Source organism: Chiloscyllium punctatum, chromosome 9 (genome assembly GCF_047496795.1).
Source record: "Chiloscyllium punctatum isolate Juve2018m chromosome 9, sChiPun1.3, whole genome shotgun sequence".
Lineage (NCBI taxonomy): Eukaryota > Metazoa > Chordata > Chondrichthyes > Orectolobiformes > Hemiscylliidae > Chiloscyllium > Chiloscyllium punctatum.
In genome coordinates, this window is record NC_092747.1 from 96168716 (window position 1) to 96184857 (window position 16142).

The 16142-nt window shown below is 40.6% G+C and overlaps 1 protein-coding gene across 2 annotated transcripts in view; it reads right to left on the reverse strand.

Annotated features, from left to right (window-relative positions):
- Positions 1-16142, reverse strand: part of ndfip2 (Nedd4 family interacting protein 2) — a 108398-nt gene that overhangs the window by 16239 nt on the left and 76017 nt on the right. For both annotated transcript variants that reach the window (XM_072577910.1, XM_072577912.1), the window contains one exon: positions 9899-10023. In XM_072577910.1, the coding sequence (XP_072434011.1) occupies positions 9899-10023 (125 nt within the window). The remainder of the gene's footprint in view (positions 1-9898; positions 10024-16142) is intronic.

Genomic DNA, 16142 nt, shown 5'->3' on the forward strand with positions numbered 1-16142 from the left:
TGGAGATATACAGCACGGAAACAGATCCTTCGGTCCAACCTGTCCATGGCAACCAGATATCCCATTCCAATTTAGTCTCACCTGCCAGCACCCGGCCCATATCCTTCCAAACCCTTCCTGTTCATGTACCCATCCAGATGCCTTTTAAATGTTGCAATTGTACTAGACTCCACCACTTCCTCTGGCAGTACATTCCACACACATACCACTTTCTGTGTGAAAACGTTGCCCCTTAGGTCTCTTTTATACCTTTCCCCTTTCATCCCAAACCTCTAGTTCTGGACTCCCCCCATCCCAGGGAAAAGACTTTGTCTATTTACCCTGTCCATGCCCCTCATGATTTATATAATCCACTATAAGGTCACCCCTCAGCCTCCTACACTCCAGGGAAAACAGCCCCAGCCTGTTCAGCCTCTCTCTATAGCTCAAATTCTCCAACCCTGGCAATATCCTTGAAAATCTTTTCTGAACCCTTTCAAGTTTTACAACATCCTTCCGATAGGAAGGAGACCAGAAGTGCACGCAATACTCCAACAGTGGCCTAACAAATCTCCTGTATAGCCTCAATATGACCTCCCAACTCCTGTGCTTAATACTCTAACCAGTAAAGGAAAGCATACCAAATGACTTCTTCACTATCCTATCTACCTGCAACTCCACTTTCAAGGAGCTATGAACCTGCACTCCAAGGTCTCTTTGTTCAGCAACACTCTCCAGGGACCTTACCATTAAGTGTATAAGGCAAAAGTGAGGACTGCAGATACTGGAAATCAGAGTCTAGATTAGAGTGATGCTGGAAAAGCACAGCCGGTCAGGCAGCATCCGAGGAGCAGGAAAATCCACATTTCGGGCAAAAGCAAGTTCTGATGAAGGGCTTTTGCCCGAAACATTAAGTGTATAAGTCCTGCTACGATTTGCTTTCCCAAAATGCAGCATCTCACATTTATCTGAATTAAACTTCAGTCCATTGGCCCATGTGATCAAGATCCTGTTGTAATCTGAGGTAACCTTCTTTGCTATTCAATACACCTCCAATTTTGATGTCATCTGCAAACTTACTAACTTCCCCTCTTATGCTCATATCCAAATTATTTTTATAAATGACGAAAAATAGTGGACCCAGCACCAATCCTTGTGGAACTCCACTGGTCATAGGCCTCCAGTCTGAAAAACAGCTCTCCAATACCACACTCTGTCTTCTATCTTTGAGCCAGTTCTGTATCCAAATGGCTAGCTCTCCCTGTATTCCGAGAGCTAACTTTGCTAACCAGTCTCCCATGAGGAACCTTGTTGAATGCCTTACTGAAGTCTATATAGATCATATCTACCAGTCTGCCCTCATCAATCCTTTTTGTTACTTCTTCCAAAAACTCAATCAAGTCTGTGAGACACGATTTCCCAATCAGTCCTTGCCTTTCCAAATACATGTACATCCTATCCCTCAGGATTCCCTCTAACAACTTGCCCACCACCGTCAGGCTCACTGGTCTATAGTTCCCTGGCTTGTCCTTACCATTCTTCTTAAACAGTGGCAACAAGTTTGCCAACTTCCAGTCTTCCGGCACCTCACCTGTGACTATTGATGATACAAATATCTTAGTAAGAGACGCAACAATCACTTCCCTAGCTTCCCACAGATTTCTTGAGTACACCTGATCACGTCCTGAGGATTTATCCACTCTTATGTGTTTCAAGACATGCAGCACTTCCTCCTCTGTAACATGGACATTTTTCAATATGTCACCATCTTTTTCCCCACATTCTATATCTTCCATGTCCTTTTCCACAGTAAATACCGATGCAAAATACTAGTTTAGTATCTGCCCCATCTCCTGTGGCTCCACACAAAGGCCGCCTTGGTCTTTTAGGGGGCCTATTCTCTCCCTAGTTACCCTTTTGTCCTTAATGTATTTGTAAAAACCCTTTGGATTCTCCTTAATTCTATTTGCCAAAGCTATCTCATGTCCCCTTTTCGGCCTCCTGATTCCCCTCTTAAGTATACACTTCCCTCTTCAGTATACTGTTCGAATTATTTTACCTCTAACTTTCCTATGCAATCACTGTATTTAAATCCAACCACAGGAGTGGCTCCTTATAGTAAGACTACATTTTATAATGTATCAGAAGCTGCTACTGGAGTACTATAACATTAAAATATCATTAAATTGAATGAAAAAAATGAATACAGAAGCAAGGCAACTGTCGCCGCTGGTAGGACCCAACAGATAAACTGAATGTGATCCACAAGCTCTATTCCAACATTTTACTGAAAACATTGGAAAGTTTCTGTTCTGCCATATATTTTAATACAAGCAAGTATCTTGACATTTCATTGATCTAATGAAACAATTGAGTAAGTTTTTTTTAAAAAGTAATACTTGATATATACTTTAAGTTGTTTCCCCAGAAGCAATTGATAACACAATAGTGCAATATATCTTTTTACTTAATCTACACTTTGATATGGTAGATGGTCTCTTGATCTAAACATCAGAGAACCATGTCATTACACCTCAAATGTCACGACCTGAATGAATGTCCACTAACTTTTTAATTGACAAGAAATAATAGGCATGATGGGCAGTCGAAAGGGGAATTTGATTGAAACGGTGGAATTTTCCTTCATAACAAAAACATTTGAAAGATCACCGCATACTATTCTAATTTGTGGGAGAAACACACAGGACTTAAAAGCAGATAGTAGGTGAATATGTCCTTGATGGGATCCCCCAAAATACTTCAGAAAATTGCAGGTATCAGTCAGAGAAAATCACCCATTAACAGAATGAAATGAAAATATGGGAGCTGCTCCTCCAATAGCAGACTGTTCCTTATATAGTTGCTGCTGCTGAAAGGTTTATGAGTGATTGAAGGAGTGGTGGTGGTGGTCAGGGAATTGCTGGGGAACCTTTTGCCAGCGGCCGGACCTTTTTCCCTTTGACTTTTTGTTGAATCTGCCTGTTCATTGCGTCAATTTCAATGTTTACAAAATTAATGCTTTCTGTGCTACACTCTTGAATTTAACAGAAGATTGCTCATTATTGAGATATCGGTGAACTTTCAAGTTCTGCTTCTGAGATGTTATAAATATCCAATATGTCAAAACAAGTACAGTATTATTACTCGGTGATATTATCATCCACGAGTCAGTAAGAATGATAAAGAAATTCCCTAAAATCAAAACATAGCATTGAGAAAATCTGAACAGGAGCCGAAAGAAAATTATTTTTTCACCCCTGATTATGAAGATATCAATAAGAAAATAAATGATGAATACCATTCACATTATTCCTTCACAATGTAATCCAACGTTGGTTTGACACCAGCAAAATGGAACTGATGGCAAGTCAAGGCAGATGGTTGCAAAATAGTCACCATATAAGAGAGGTGAAATTGTTCACGGATGTACATATCTAAAACAGTGCTAATATCTTTGATACAGTTAGGAAACTTACTAGGAAACACCAACTTGAATTAACAAGAAATAAGGGTAATGTATGAATAATCAGGGACGTACAAAAAAATCTAGAGAAAATAGAGTCATAGGGATACACCGCATGGAAACAAACTGTTCAGTCCAACTCATCCATGCTGACCAGATATCAGAAATAAATCCAGTCCCATTTGCCAGCACTTGGTCCATATCCCTCTAAACCCTTCCTATTCATATATTCATCAGATGCCTTTTAAATGTTGTAATTGTACCAGCCTCCATCACTTCCTCTGGCAACTCATTCCATACACACACTACCCTTTGCATGAAAACATTGCCCCTTCGGGGAAAGATTTAAAAGGGGACCTATCACCTTAAACCTATGCCCTCTAGTTTTGGACTCCCTTCCCCTGGGAAAAAGATCTTGACTATTCACCCTATCTACATCCCTCATGATTTTAAAAACTTATAAAGATCACTCCTCAGCCTCCAATGCTCCAGGGAAAATAGCCCCAATCAATTCAACCTCTCCTTTTGGCTCAAACCCTCCTGGCAACATCCTTGTAAATCTTTTCTTAACCCATTCAAGTTTTACAACATCCTTCCTACAGCTGACAGACCAGAATTGCATGCCGTATTCCAATAATGGCCTAACCAATGTCGTGGACAATCGCATCATGACCTCCCAACTTCTATACTCAATGCTCTGGCCAATAAAGGAAAGCATACCACACACTTTCTTCAATATCTTGTCTACTTTCTACTTTCAAGGAACTCTGAATCTGCATCCAAGGGCTCTGTTTAGCAACACTCCCCAGGACCTTAGCACTAAGTGTACAAGTCCTGCCCTGATTCGCCTTTCCAAAATGTAGCACCTCACATTTATCTAAATTAAATGCCATCTGCCACTCCTCAACCCCTTGGTCCATCTGCTCAAGATCCCATTGTACTCTAAGGTAACCTTCTTCACTGTCCACTACACCTTCAATTTTGGTGTCATTTGCACATGTTCACATTCAAATCATTTATATAATTGACAAAAAGCAGTGGACCTAGTACCGATCCTTGTAGCACAGTACTGGCCACAGGCCTCCAGTCTGAAAAGCAATCCTCCACCACCACCCTGTGTCTTCTATCTTTGAGCCAGTTCTGTATCCAAAAAGCTAGTTCTCCCTCTATTCCATGTGATCTAACCATGTTAACCAGTCTACCTTGAGGAACCATGTTGAATATCTTATAAACCATATAAATCACTCTGCCCTCATCAATCCTTTTTGTTACTTCTTCAATGAAACTCATCAGCCGAGTGAGACATGATTTCCCACACACAAAGCCAGGTTGACTATCCCCAATCAGTCTTTAACTTTCCAAACACAAGTAAATCCTGTCCCTCAGGATTCCCTCCACAAACCTGCCCACCACTGATGTAGGGTCCACCAGTTTATAGTTCTGTGTCTTTCCCTTTACTCGTTTCTTAAATAGCGGCACCACGTTAGCCAACCTCTTATCTTCCGGTACCTCACCTGTGACTATCGATGATCCAAGTATCTCAGCAAGGGGCCCTGCAATCATGTCCCTAGCTTCCCACACAGTTCTAGGGTACACCTGATCAGGTCCTGGAGATTTATTCACCTTTATACGTTTTAAGACATCCAACACCACCTCCTCTGTAATATGGACATTTTCAAGACATCACTATCCACTTACCCACATTTCAGTATCTTGCACGTTCTTCTCCACAGGAAACACTGATGCAAAATACTTGTTTAGTATCTCCCCCATCTCTTGCAGTTCCACATTTAGGCTGCCTTGCTGATCTTTAAGTAGTCCTATTCTCTCCCTAGTTACCCTTTTGATCTTAATGTATTTGTAGAATCCATTTGGTTTCTCCTTAACTCTATTTGCCAAAGCTATGTCCCCTTTTTGCGCTCCTGATTTGCCTCAAGTATACTCCTATTGCCTTTATACTCTTCGAGGGAATCACTCAATTTCTGCTGTGTATACCTTACATACGATTCCTTCTTATTCTTGACCAATACCTCAATTTCTCTAGTCATCCATCCAGCATTCCCTACACCTACCAGCCTTGCCTTTCACTCCAACTGAAAGATGCTGACCTGGAGTCTCGTTATCTCACTTTTGAAGACTTCCCATTTTCCAGCTGTCCCTTTACTTGCTAACATCCACCCCCGGTCAACTTTTGAAAGTTCTTGCCTAATTTGGTCAAAATGGGCCCTCCTCCAATTGTGAACTTCAACTTTTAGATCCGGTCTATCCTTTTCCATCACTATTTTAAAACTAACAGAATTATGGTTGCTGGCCCCAAAGTGTATCCCACTGACACCTCAGTCACCTGCCCTGCCCTATTTCCCCAAGAGTAGGTCAAGTTTTGCACCTTCTCTAAGAGGTACATCCACATAATGACTCAGAAAATTGTCTTGTACACACTTAAATTCCTCTCCATCTAAACCCTTAACACTATGGCAGTCCCAGTCTGTTTGGAAAGTTAAAATCCCTACCATTACCACCCTATTATTCTTACAGATAACTGAGATCTCCTTACATTTGTTTCTCGATTTCCCACCGACTACAGGGGAGTCGATACTACAATCCCAATAAAGCGATTATCCCTTTCTTATTTCTCACTTCTACCCAAATAAACTTCCCTGGACGTATTCCCAGGAATAACCTCCCTAAATACAGCTGGAATGTTACCCCTAATCAAAAATGGCCATCCCCCCTCCCCCTCCTTTCTTGCCCTCTTTCAATCCTTCCAATAGCATCTGTACCCTGAAACGATAAGCTGCCAGTGCTGTCCATCCCTGAGCCACGTCTCCGTAATTGCTATGATATCCCAGTCCCATGTTTAAATCTCACCACATCAGACAGTGCACTGAATATAATACTGAAAAAAAAAACCTGTAAGTAAAAGTCTGGTATCAGTAATTATGACAAAGTTGTCACATTTGTATCAAAAGAAAGATTAATCAATGAAATAACTTATGGAAGGAAATCTTTACTTAGCTAGCCAGAATTGCAGCAATGTGGTGGAGACTTAACCCTGTGAAATATGCTACAAGACATTCAGTTGTACCAAACTGCGACAGAGGTTTTATCCATACCGCAACACCGAATGAAAAAGACTAGTCGCAATAAAATGCTGCAACATAATCAAAACAACTGTAGAGATTTTTGATGGAGCAGTAAAATATTCAGTTCTGTAGCCCTGTTATTTGAGTAGATGATAACTGAAATTTAGTATAAGTCTTCAACAAATCAAGAAAACCTGATGACGTTCTTCTTTCTAAAATGTTACTGCAATGAAATTTGTAAAAGTAATTGTAAAAAAACCCTATTACTGCTTTTAAAATGCTAATTTTATTGCTAGCACTTACTTCAGTAAGATGAGTGAATAATCCACTTTATTATTGTGTACTCACATTATCATAAGTTCTAATCCTGATCATCGATGTTCTTAACTGTAAATCTCAGTGCTTCCCTGAACTTCAGGGTTCATTTTCTCCAATTACGGCAATACTTTGTAAAAAGTAAGTAAATTTATTAACTATAACTAATATTACATTCAGAAATTTCAGTTGCCATAGTCATTAATAACACCCTCACCATTTAACAGCAATAGTTTTTATACCTTCCACAACACTGCCCTCCATTGCTGGAATTCTGTAACTGCTGTCATCAGATCTTGGCCTTCTGAAAATGACAACATTTACTGCCAGAATTCGATAGTTGCTTATAGTGCAGTAACATCACTTCTGGATATTGGTGACCATGAATACATGGTCCTATTCCTTTTGCAGCCATCTACAGTGATCCACAAATAAGTTTGATTTCATCACGGTTTTCGTCAAATGAACAACCTCTCATCATTCTTTCCACAATCTGACACTATATGGAAATTATAACTATAGTTTTCTTATTTTTCACACAAACCCTGGCCTTTTTTTGTTTAATCATGGCACTGCTAGTGAGGTCAGCATTTATTGCCAATCTCAAACTGCCACTGGGAAGGTGGTGGTCACAGTGTTGAACTAACAGTCTACTAGGCACAGGTACTCCACCAGTTCTGTTCAGCAGACCATTTCAAGACACTGACCTAATGATAGCAACCGGACAGCGATAATAATTCCAAGACTAGAAATTGTAAGATTTTTAAAAATACATTTATGGAAATATGATATTACTGTCTTAGACATATTGCCCATCCCTAATTATCTGAGCAAGTGGTGGTGAGGTGCCTTTTTGACTTGTCGCAATCCCTGGAGGTGCACCCACTGTTGTTAGAGAAGAGATTCCAGGATTTTGATTTATCTTGGAAGGGATCCTGCAGCCAGTGATGTTCCTGCATGTCTGCTGCCCTTGTTCCTCCTGTTAGCATAAGTTGTGGGTGTGGAAGGTGGTGGTGATTGAGCACTGGCAAGCTGTTGCAGTTAATTTCATAAATAATATGCACTGTAGCCACTGTTTCCTAGTGATCGATGGGTGCCATCAAATAAGCTTTTTCTTTGATGTGGGTGATTATGTGGGAGCTATAATCATCCAGGCAAGTGGAAAGTAATCCACAATGCTCCTGAGCTGTGCCAGGTAGGTGGAGGCTAGACTTTGAGAGTCAGGAAATGAATTATTCACTGCAGACTTCACAACTTCTCACTCATGAAGCCAATGTATATGGTTGGTGCAGTCAATTTCTACTCAGGAGGAACCCTAGGGATGTTGATTGTCAGGTATTCAGCAATGGTGTCACAGAATGTCAAAGAAAGAAAATTAGGTTCTCTTTTGTTGAAGAATTGTCCAGAACTTGAATGGCACGAGTATTACTTGCCACTCATCAGCCTATATCTATGTACTGTTCCAGTTCACTGCACTGAGACAGGGACCGCTTCAGTATCTGAGGTGACCAAATGATATCAAACACTGTGCAATCAGCAAACATACTAACTTTATAATGGACTGAAGGTCATTTGTTGAAGTAGCTGAAGGTGCCAAAAATAAAATTGAAGCTTTTATTGAAGTACTCATGAGGACAAATCATAAACGCCAAATTAAAGTGAAAAACATTTATACTATATGAGGACATATTGATAATTGGTTGGCAATGGTCTCTGACTGGTGGATTGCTATGAATGATTCAATGATGACTGACCATATTTTGATTAAATTCTAAACAAGGTAGTTTGACTATGCTTTGAAAAATGAAGTAGAGAATGATTGCCACCTACTCTGTTGAGCTGAAACAGGTGCTGTGTGTGCACATCTTCTTTCTGCCTACAAAGAATAGGGCTTTGTGTATTCAGCGCTACATTACTTGCTGCATCAGCACCTTCCTTTCATATCTGTATAAATGTTACTTGTCTGTTAATATTGTCACTACAATTTGTAGTGAATTGTCCTGATGAACATAAGATAAACCACCCGATGCCTGGAGGAAGAACGCCTCATCTTCCGCCTCAGAACACTTCAACCCCAGGGCATCAGTGTGGACTTCAATAGTTTCCTCATTTCCCCTTCCCCCACCTCACCCCAGTTCCAAACTTCCAGCTCAGCACTGTCCCCATGACTTGTCCTACCTGCCTATCTTCTTTTCCACCTATCCACTACACCCTCCTCCCTGACCTATCACCTTCCTCCCCTTCCCCACTCAGCTATTATACTCTATGCTACTTTCTCCCCACCCCCACCCTCCTCATTTATCTCTCCACCCTTCAGGCACTCTGCCTGTATTCCTGATGAAGGGCTTTTGCCCGAAACGTCGATTTTACTGCTCCTTGGATGCTGCCTGAACTGTGCTTTTCCAGCACCACTAATCCAGAATCTCGTTTCCAGCATCTACAGTCATTGTTTTTACCTAGTAAGATAAAACATGTATTATTTCAGCAACAGACCATTACTAAATATATTAGATGATATTTGCACCTAGAACTCCACTGTAACGAACCTGTGCATTAATGTTTTGAGTTCAGATGATTGGCCTCCAGAAATCACAAGCATCTTCTTTTATGGTAAGTACGACCCCACCTCCCACTTGACTCCCGTTGACCTCAATTTTATTAGGGCTCCAAAGCACACTTAGTCAAATACTGTCTTCGTGCCAAGCAATCACTCTCACCTTATCCTAAAATTTAAGTTTCACTTTCATAATCTCGAGTGCTGACCAAAAGAAAAGAACTTAACCCACAGTTGGAGAGAAATACTTACATTGAACAACGTTTCAAAGCGGGTTATAAAGGGAAGAGCTGAGTGATCAGCATTAAACTAAAGAGAACACACGATAGGAAATAAAAATAAACAACTGAAATGTTCAAGAAACAGGCAGATGGACAGCAAGGTAAACTGCTTCAAATGAAATATGCAGAGGCAATTTTTGTTTTAAAAGACCAAAATTTTGTATCACCAGTATGAAATGTTTTTTTTAAAAAAACACGTGAAAAACAATCTAATTCTACTTACCCGTACAATCAGGATCCATTTTATCAGAGACAATCCAAACCCACAGATTGCACCATAACGGCCTGCTATGGTATTAGTGAGGCAGAATGACAAACAAAAGCCAATCCAATTAAACAGGAATGCCACTGGAGAAACAAAATAAATACATGTAAAATTTCAACATCTTGGTACAAGTACAAACCTTGCCCAAATAACTGAAGATTAACATTTTTTCCATGTTACATGATTTAATTTTTTTTTAAAACGGAGGAAATCTATTCTTCAAAAGTAGACACACATCTCGAACTCTTTCATTTTACAAGAATCTATGCTTGTGCTCAGAGTCATAGAGATGTACAGCATGGAAACAGACCCTTCGGTCCAACACGTCCATGCTGACCAGGTATCCCAACCCAATCTAGTCCCACCTGCCAACACCGGGCCCATATCCCTCCAAATTCTTCCTATTCATATACCCATCCAGATGCCTCTTAAATGTTGCAATTGTACCAGCCTCCACCACTTCCTCTGGCAGCTCATTCCATACACGTACCATCAACTGAGTGAAAAAAAGTTGCCCCTTCGGTTCCTTTTATATCTTTCCCCTCTCACCCTAAACCTATGCCCTCTAGTTCTGGACTCCCCTACCCCACGGAAAAAACTTTGCCTATTTACCCTATCCATGCCCCTCATAATTTTGGAAACCTCGATTAGGTCATCCCTCAGCCTCCAACGCTCCAGGGAAAACAGCCCCAGCCTGTTCAGCCTCTCCCTATAACTTAAATCCTCCAACCCTGGCAACATCCTTGTGAATCTTTCCTGAACCCTTTCAAGTTTCACAACATCTTTCCAATAGGAAGGAGACCAGAATTGCACACAATATTCCAACAGTGGCCTAACCAGTGTGCTGTACAGCTGCAACATGACCACCCAACTCCTGTACTCAGTACTCTGACCAATAAAGGAAAGCATACCAAACACCTTCTTCACTATCCTATCTACCTGTGACTCCACTTTCAAGAAGCTATGAACCTGCACTCCAAGGTCTCTTTGTTCAGCAACACTCCCTAGGACCTTACCATTAAGTGTATACGTCAAGCTAAGATTTGCTTTCCCAAAATGCAGCACCTCGCATTTATCCGAATTAAACTCCATCTGCCACTTCTCAGCCTATTGGCCCATCTGGTCAAGATCCAGTTGTAATCGGAGGTAACCATCTTCACTGTCCACTACACCTCCAATTTTGGGGTCATCAGCAAAATTACTAACTGTACCTCTTATGCTCGCATCCAAATCATTTATGTAAATGACAAAACGTAGAGGTCACAGCACCGATCCTTGTGGTACTCCATTGGTCAAAGGCCTCAGTCTGAAAAACAACCTTCCACCACCACCCTCTGTCATCTACCTTTGAGCCAGCTCTGTATCCAAATGGCTAGTTCTCTCTGCATTCCGTGAGATCTAACCTTGTTAATCAGTCTCCCATGCGGAACGTTGTAGAACGCCTTACTGAAGTCCATATAGATCACATCTACCGCTCTGCCCTCATCAAGCCTCTTTGTTACTTCCTCAAAAAAACTCAATCAAGTCTGTGAGACATGATTTCCCACGCACAAAGCCACGCTGACTGTCCCGAATCAGTCCTTGCCTTTCCAAATCCATATACATCCCGTCTCTCAGGATTCCCTCCAACAACTTGCCCACCACCAACGTCAGACTCACTGGTTTATAGTTCCCTGGCTTCTCCTTCCCACCCTTCGTAAACAGTGGCACCACGTTAGCCAACCTCCAGTCTTCCGGCACCTCACCTGTTTCTATTAATGATACAAATATCTCAGCAAGCGGCCCAGCAATCACTTCTCTAGCTTCCCACAGAGTTCTAGGGTACACCTGATCACGTCCTGGTAATTTATCCACTTTTACGTGTTTCAAGACATCCAGCACTTCCTCCTCTGTAATATGGACATTTTGGAAGATGTCACCATCTATTTCCCTACAGTCTGTATCTTCCATATCCTTTTCCACAGTAAATACTGATGCAAAATACTCATTTAGTATCTCCCCCATTTTCTGCGGCTCCACACAAAGGCCACCTTGCTGATCTTTGAGGGGCCCTATTCTCTCCCTAGTTACCCTTTTGTCCTTAATGTATTTGCAAAAACCCTTGGGATTCTCCTTAATTCTATTAGCCAAAGCTATCTCATGTCCCCTTTTTGCCCTCCTGATTTCCCTCTTAAGTATACTCCTACTGCCTTTATACTCTAAGGATTCACTCGATCTATCCTGTCTACACCTGATATATGCTTCCTTCTTTTGATGAACCAAACCCTCAATTTCTTTAGTCATCCAGCATTTCCGATACCTACCAGCCTTTCCTTTCACCCTTACAGGAACATACTTTCTCTGGATTCTCGTTATCTCATTTCTGAAGGCTTCCCATTTTCCAGCCGTCCCTTTACCTGCGAACATCTGCCCCCAATCAGCTTTCGAAAGTTCTTGCCTAATACCATCAAAATTGGCTTTTCTCCAATTTAGAGCTTCAACTATGTCAGGCATGTTTCTAGATCTCTCACATTGTCCACACTGATAAGTCACCAATCTAATTCAGCAACACTATTCCATGAAGTAAAGTGACAACTGATAATTACCATACTTGATAATTTTTTTTAAAAAATGTAGAAGGCTTCTTGTGCTGCAGTGATTAGTGTTCCTCCCTCTCATCCAGAAGGCCTAAGTTCACACCATAGCTGTTCCACAGGTGTATAATAACATCCCTGAATAGGTTAATTAGGAAATACCTATTTTTAAAATAGAACTCATGTAGTACTGCTACTTGATTGAAATCAGCAAAATACAGGCTTAAGAGGTAACCATATTGGAAATTGCAAGAATTAGCATCTATTGTCAATTAATTTACTTTTACTTTAACAAACTGCCTTTGCCATTCTGCTATGAACCTAAAAGTGCATGCCACATTAGTTTTCACAGTAAATACATTGCACCAGAGTAATTTTAAAGGATACTCATTATACTTAAACTCAAAGATTTTTTGTAGGATTTATTTCACCTGCGACCATATTGCACAGTGTAATCTTTAGAGAATAATAGAATCTCTCTCCTGCAGTATGCTGTGTTTTCTCTCAATTTACAAATCTGTTCATTTCGATTTTTGATTCCTTTTCCACTGCATTCCCAATTTTTCTACATTTCTCTTTCATTATTCTGTTTGCAATTGTTTGTTACAATTCTTAACCAAAGTTTTTCTGAATCTATTGTCTTTCATTCCATATTTAAATTTGTTTCCATTTCCTCTGGACATCTTTCACAGTTTTTTTCCCCACTGTTTTACAGTTTCTGCCTGAGCAAGAAAAGCACCAGGAATCATTGGCATCTATCTTAAAGTCCTGATGAACTTGGGACCGAACAGGTGTGACTGGTTATTTCTTCGTTAACATCCAAGAAACAGGCACCATTCCATCAATCTGGAGAGAGGGTAAAGTTATTGCCATCCTCAAGCCAGGCAAACCTGCAGTCGACACGGTTAGTGATTGACCACATTTCTGAGGTGGATCCCAACCTCTAAGAATCAAACCGGTTTCAAAATTGGTAGGAGCTGTGTTGACCAAGTTGACCAGGTACCAGTCACACTGATACTTGTTACTAACAAATGCTCAGATAGCTGCTGCACGTGTCAACTTTTCCTCAATAAATAACGCTGTGAGACAACATGGTCTTTTGCTGAAAGCTACCAGTGACAGGCTACAATGTGTGTCCTTTCTTCAATGCTTAGTATTTGAAGACATAAAAAGGGTCATCAATGATTGATTTCCCCAACGTATTGTTTTAAATACAGTCTTTCATACATCCAAACGAATGACATGCCTCGCACCACTTATAGGAGGGATACCTTTGCAGACAATTTGGATCTCACTGTCAAGGTGTGGATCTCAGCAGCATTTTGTCCAATAACTTAAAAGTGAGAAAGCAATATTTCAACTACTAATAGCTCTGCCCAAACAGAAATGAGACAACAGCCATTACTTTCCATTGACAGCAATATCCAGGTCTTTTTGCAAAAAAACAATCAGGAATGAGCCATACTTTGAGTAACTTGGACTCACCAAACATTGCAGCCTCGCAAACTGCTAAATTTGAAAAGGGTGGCAGAAAGACCAAAACGAGAGTACACAATACAGAGGGATCTTGCAGGCACCAGCTGCACAGAACTCCATAGAATGGTTGGACAATGTCCTCAGCACATTACTTCAGATAATTAGTGGTACAATAAAACTAACACTGTCTGATAGCCCCTAGTCTTTGTCTAATGGTTGGCCTCTTGATGTGCTCCTGAAGAGAAAAATGGTGAAAACATTTCACGGCAATCCATGAAGACCTTTAAGACCTGAGGTTTGGACTGATAAGTGAAAAATAATATTTTCAGCAAAGAGGTGCCAGGCAATGACTATGTCCGAAAAGAAAGATTTAATCATCTCTCCTTAACTTTCAAAGATCTTAATGTAAAACTCCACCAATATCAATACCAATGCTCACTTTGCCCACTGTTTTCCTTTCTAAAATACCTGCAGAAACTCATACTATTTTGTTATATTTCGAGCTGGTTTTCTCTCCTACTCTAATTTCACCTTCCTGAGTAATCTTTTAGTCATTCTTTGCTGCTCCTTGTATTCTGCCAAATTTTGACCTGGCCTTCGTTACTGAGGAAAGACATAACTTTTCTTACAATCTGAACTATCTTCAACTTTATTAGATAACCAGAGATGGATCATTGTTCCCTTTAAGTCTTTCTTTGTTATTGGAATGTAGTTTTTACAATTATGAACATACAAATATGTAAGTATTTCAACAAGTGAATAAGGAGCAGAAGCAGGCCATTTGGCCCTTTGAGCCTTGCCTGCCACTCAGTAGGATCATGGCTGATTGTGACTCCCAACTCCAAATTCCCGTGGGTTTCTGGTATGTTTGCATCCTCTGCTTAACAAGAATCTAAAAATATTCAAGTACTCTGCTTCCACCATCTTTTCAGAAGAGTTCTAAAGACCTACAACCCTCTGAAGTATTTAAAATATTTATCAACCTCTACAAAGACTGAGATTCCACAGCCGTCTGGGGATGAGATTTTCAAAGCCATACATTTGAGTAAAATAATTCTCATCTAGTTCTTAATTGGTATCCCCCTTATTTTCAATTTGTGCCCTCTGGTTCTACACTACCAAACCAAGGGAAACATTGTATGTGCATCTAACTTGTCTATACTTTTAAATTTGTGTAGGTTTCAATGAGACTGCCTGTCATTCTTCAAAACTCCAGAGGGGGAGACATAGTGGCTCAGTGGTTAGCACTGCTGCCTCTCAGCACCAGAGACCCGGGTTTGATTTCAGCCTCGGGCGATTGTATGTGTGGAGTTTGCACATTCTCCCAGTGTCTACGTAGGTTTCCTCCAAGTGCTCCAGTTTCCTCCCAGAATCCAAAGATGTGCAGATCAGGTGAACTGGCTATGCTAAATTGCCATAATGTTCAGGGATGTGTAGGTTAGGTGCATTAGTCTGGGTAAATGTGGAATAATAGGGCAGGGGAATGGGGGGTGGGTTACTGTTTGGAGGGTCAGTGTGGACTTGTTGGGCCAAATGGCCTGTTTCCACACTGTAGGGAATCTACAATATTTGATCTAGTACAGGCCCACTTTGCCCAAACATTCTTCATAGGACAGTCCTGCCACCCCAGGAACAAGTCTGGTAAACAATTGTTGTACTATGGCAATAATATACTTCCTAAGATAAGGAGACCAAAATGGCAAACATTACTACTAGCATATTTTAACCATGTTTCTATACAATTGAAGCAAGTCTTCATTATTCCTGTACTCCGATGATCGTGAAATAAATGTCAACATTCAATTAACATTTCTAAAAGCTGATTGCGCTTGCCTGTTATCCTTATTAACAAAGATACCAAAGTCCCTTTGCACATTTCCACTTTCCAATCTCTCAGGATTTATTACTCTGCTTGTCTGTATTTTGAAGCAAGTAACTCACCTCACATTTTTTCATATTCTATTCCATTTGCCATACATCTGTCCAAATCCTCCTGAAAACACTATCTTCTTCACAACACACATTACTGCTTTGCCTTGTACTATCTGCAAATTTGGAAAATTACATTTGTTCCCCCTCCTCAAACAGAGTCATAGAGATGTACAGCATGGAAACAGACCTTTCGGTTCAACCCGTCCATGCCGACCAGATAT